The sequence below is a fragment of the Cicer arietinum genome, unplaced genomic scaffold, assembly GCF_000331145.2.
Source record: "Cicer arietinum cultivar CDC Frontier isolate Library 1 unplaced genomic scaffold, Cicar.CDCFrontier_v2.0 Ca_scaffold_5835_v2.0, whole genome shotgun sequence".
Lineage (NCBI taxonomy): Eukaryota > Viridiplantae > Streptophyta > Magnoliopsida > Fabales > Fabaceae > Cicer > Cicer arietinum.
The window spans coordinates 29,633-33,824 of NW_027339482.1; the positions used below are offsets into that span (position 1 = coordinate 29,633).

At 37.2% G+C, this 4,192-nt stretch overlaps 1 protein-coding gene across 6 annotated transcripts in view; it reads left to right on the top strand.

Moving 5' to 3' along the window:
- Positions 1–4,186, top strand: part of LOC101501044 (uncharacterized) — a 12,604-nt gene extending 8,418 nt beyond the window's left edge. Inside the window, exons 10-13 of one of the 6 annotated variants that reach the window (XM_073364773.1) lie at positions 168–209; positions 400–513; positions 660–814; positions 1,483–1,621. In XM_073364773.1, coding sequence (XP_073220874.1) covers positions 168–209; positions 400–513; positions 660–773 — 270 coding nt within the window. In that variant the 3' untranslated portion in view covers positions 774–814; positions 1,483–1,621. Of the gene's footprint in view, positions 1–167; positions 210–399; positions 514–584; positions 815–1,482 lie in introns of all 6 variants that reach the window. The other 5 variants (XM_073364768.1, XM_073364770.1, XM_073364772.1 and 2 more) reach the window with 5 other exon arrangements.
- Positions 4,187–4,192: the final 6 nt, after the last annotated feature.

The window sequence follows — 4,192 nt, forward strand, 5'->3', positions numbered from 1 at the left end:
ACCTTATTTTATCTATAAGCTTACAACTTCTACAATCCGACATGGAAAAGTCTATTATTCTCTGTATAAAAGGTCATATTAGCAATACTGAAACCTATACCTCTGTTTACATCCAAATTATAGTGCCTCACCCATCTTGAATTCACGGTGATTTTTGCTTTTGGCAGGTTTTGTTTAAACATTTGCAAGAAAAACTTTTTCGCACTGAGGTATGTTGGGCAGATACTTGGGTTGTCTGTTTGCATTTACACTAATACAAATTGATGTGTATTATTTAATAGAATCAGTGCTGAAGTTTAACTGACTAGCTATTGCCAAAATATTGGAAGTTTATATTTCCCCTTTTGCTAGAGGAATTGGTTTTATTAGTTATATTTGCTCTTTATTGCTGTGTTACAGTCGAAGCTAAAGGAGTCACAGTATCAACTGACACCTTGGCGTTCAGATTTGAACCATGCAAATGTTGCTACACAATCACCATTGAACGTCATTGGTGCACCTTTGGCAACTTCAGTATGTTCACTTCTTCAAACTTTTCCTTCTTATGCTTAAATAAAATCCTAAATATTGCATCTTTCTATCAGAAAAAAAATGGCCTTGAATTGGTACCTCAGAATACATACTCTCAAGTTAATACTCAGGCCTTTGTTGATGCTCAGCGAGGCACTGATTGGGAGGCAATGAGTCGCCACCAGAGCGGCATGGGTGGTGGGCTGGTATCGAATGTGGATGCTGATGATTTGGGGAGATATTCACCTCTTGGAAGCAGGTGAGCCTGATCAAATGGAGACTGCTACTCTGAACTAATGTATTGGTGGGTTCTGTTTTCATGAAATTTTTGTTAAAGCGGTCCTGATGCATGCAATGTTGTTCCCTTCTCATAGACTCAAATGAATAAACTACTCTTACAATTGACCTAGTAGTAGCATCCAAGTTCCAAGATGGCATTCGATAACAACTTTTGTAGAGTCTTCCGTGTAGAGTCTGGTACCTCACTTCCCAATGACACTGACTTCCAATTGCAATGGGTGCTTAAGTATGAATATTGTTGTAATGGCTGGGGTGTTCTGATATAGATGAAATGCATTCTTGCTCGATTGAGTTACCATATTTATCTACCTTGGCTTATTTTATATCAACTAGAGTCCAATTGGTCTCCCACAGCTTGTTGTTTAAGTTTGTCAAAAATTATAAATTCTCTCTTGGTTTTTGTATATTTCAAAATTCAAATTGAGAAGGAATGTAATCCATTAGTGGTTATTTTCATTGAACAAGTACTGATTGGTGTGATTTCCGTCTCTTTATTTATCTGCTGTCATTAGTTCCTTATATTCCATTAAAGTTCACCACTAGGAGACTGGAAATATGAATATTTGAGTTTTGTTATACTTCATCTAGCAATGTAGAGGGGTGATGAAAGTAAACTTTCTATGGGCCGTTATACAATGGCATGTTTGCTCAAATATATTGGTTATTTTACAGGAATTCTTCAGCCCATGATGTACCCAATCACCAGGTCACTCAGGGTGATACTCAGAATGAATACTATGAAGAGATGTCTAATAAACATGTCAAATTTCGTGCGCCTGTCAGCAACAATGAAGTGGATGATTCGGAGGGTGATGGGGACAATAGTGAGAGAGAGACACCTGCTAACTGGAGTTCAGGCAACCCTCCTTATACAACAACTGTCGAAGATCCCAGTTCCTCATATTCTCCTTATCTACCACCAGTTCTTGAAGAACCTTCTTCTTCATTTTCTGAAGGTGATAATTATGGTTGGTTTGTTTTCTATTTGCCAGAACACTTTTAAACACTTCTAATTTGTTCATAAATTATAATGATCGAGTTTTTATTTTTTTTAATAAAAAAAAGCAAACAGCTCGTTAAGTTGTTCTTATGCTTTTTTGGAAGCTAAACTAATAGTATCTGGAAGGAGCACTAAACAAAGTGGAGCGTACAATAATTTTTAAGCTGCCATTATTTTTTATTTAAGTTTTACTAAACATATGAAGCTTTAATGTTGGCTGAATTAAGTTGAACAACGTTAGGATATAGGTTAATATCTTGTAGTATCTTTGATATTTATATTAAAGTATCTTAGTTTTGTCAAACTCAGAATTTCTGATTTGTAAACTGTGTCATTTCTATTGGAGAATTCTCCTTTAAATAATGCTGTTACATAATGTTTTGGGTCTTACTATAATGGCTAACTAATTAATTGTAATAATAATTACATAATTATAAATATCATCAAATTTGCACAATTAATGATTACGAAACCGCCAATTCTATTGACATCCTCCCTCAAATTGATGCTGGTGAGTCTATAAGCATCAATTTGTTGATTAGAAAATTATGCCGCTGACGTGTCAATGATTTGGTGAGGACATCAGCCAACTGAATTGATATTGAAACATGAGGAAGAGTAATAATTTTGCGGTCATAGGCTTCCCTAATTGAATGACAATCGACTTCTATGTGTTTTGTTCTTTCATGGTATACTGGATTTGCTGCAATTTGTATGACACTTGTATTATCAGCATGCAATGGAGTTGGTTTTGTTGGTGAAAAACCAAGTTCCGAAAGAAGACCGCGGAACCAAATAATTTCTGAACATGCTGCAGACATGGAACGGTATTCTGCTTCAGTAGAGGATTTAGATACAGAATCTTGTTTCTTGCACTTCCAAGAGATAGGGGCATCACCTAAAAACATGCACCAACCGGTGGTAGATTTTCTTGTGTCTGGGCAGCCAACCCAATCAGCATCATTGTATGCTTGAAGTTGTATTGTTGAACTATTAGGGAAGAAGATATTGCGACTAGGAGTACCCAATAAGTATTTGATGATTCGTTGTACAGCTGAAAGATGCAAATGTCTAGGATTTTGCATGAATCTACTGACTGTATGGATAGCAAAAGAGATATCGGGTCTTGTAATGGTAAGATAGATAAGACTGCCAACCAACTTCCGATATAATGTGGGATCTGTCATGAGTTCACCTTCATCCTGTTTTAACTTGATATTAACTTCCATGGGAGTTTCAAAAGCAGCGGCGTTAGTAAGACCGACTAGATGAATTAAATCTTGAATATATTTGTGTTGAGTAACAAAGATGCCTTTTGGTTGGAAGTGTACTTCTAAGCCCAAGAAGTAAGTGAGCTGCCCAAGATCTTTCATGTGGAAAGTGGAATGCAACAATTGTTGGATTTTATGGATTGCCTCTGAACCGGTGATGACCATGTCATCCACATAAACAAGGAGTATCACAATCCCTTTTAATGTTCGTTGTGTAAATAGAGATGGATCGTAGTTGCTTTGGATGAAGGAAAAGCCAAGAAGTGTTCTAAACTTCTCAAACCACACTCTTGGTGCCTGTTTTAACCCATACAAAGAACGTTTTAGTTTGCAAACATTATTAGATAAAGTGGAGGTCATACCAATAGGAAGTTTGATGTAAACTTCCTCCTTGAGGTCACCATGAAGAAATGCGTTCTTAACATCTAGCTGGTGTATTTGCCAAGATTTAGATGCAGCAATGGCTAGAATAGTGCGCACTGTAGTCATTTTGGCCACAGGTGCAAATGTCTCATCATAATCGAGGCCAAATTCTTGCTTATTTCCACGAACCACTAACCGAGCCTTGTAGCGATCTATGGATCCATCTGAACGAAGCTTTATAGTGAATATAAATTTGCTGCCAAGAGGTTTAACATATGAGGGACAAGGAACAACATCCCATGTTTGATTCTCTTCTAGTGCTAGAAATTCTGCCTCTATAGCATCTTGCCAACATTTATGCTCCATAGCCTGTTTATATGAAGAAGGGATAGAAGCAAAAGCTAAAGTTGTTGTCAAAGATAAAGGTGAAGATGGATTATACTTTTTTGGAGGATTACGAGTGCGAGTACTGCGACGTAATGCTACTGGTTCTTGTTGAAGTATCGGATCAGCAACCAGAGAATGATCGGGAGGAGGCCGTGGAGGTTTCAGACGTCTTTGGTACACCAAAAGGGGATTAAGTGCTGATTCTCCTGCAGAATTGTTAGAAAATAGAGGCAAAATAGATGCGGATGTAGGAGAATACGTATCTTGGTTAGCAGAAAAAAAAATCCATTCTCTTGAAAAACAACCTTTTGTTGTTCCATGGTTGTTTGAGTGAGAAGACGTTGTTCCTCACGAAGCAGCT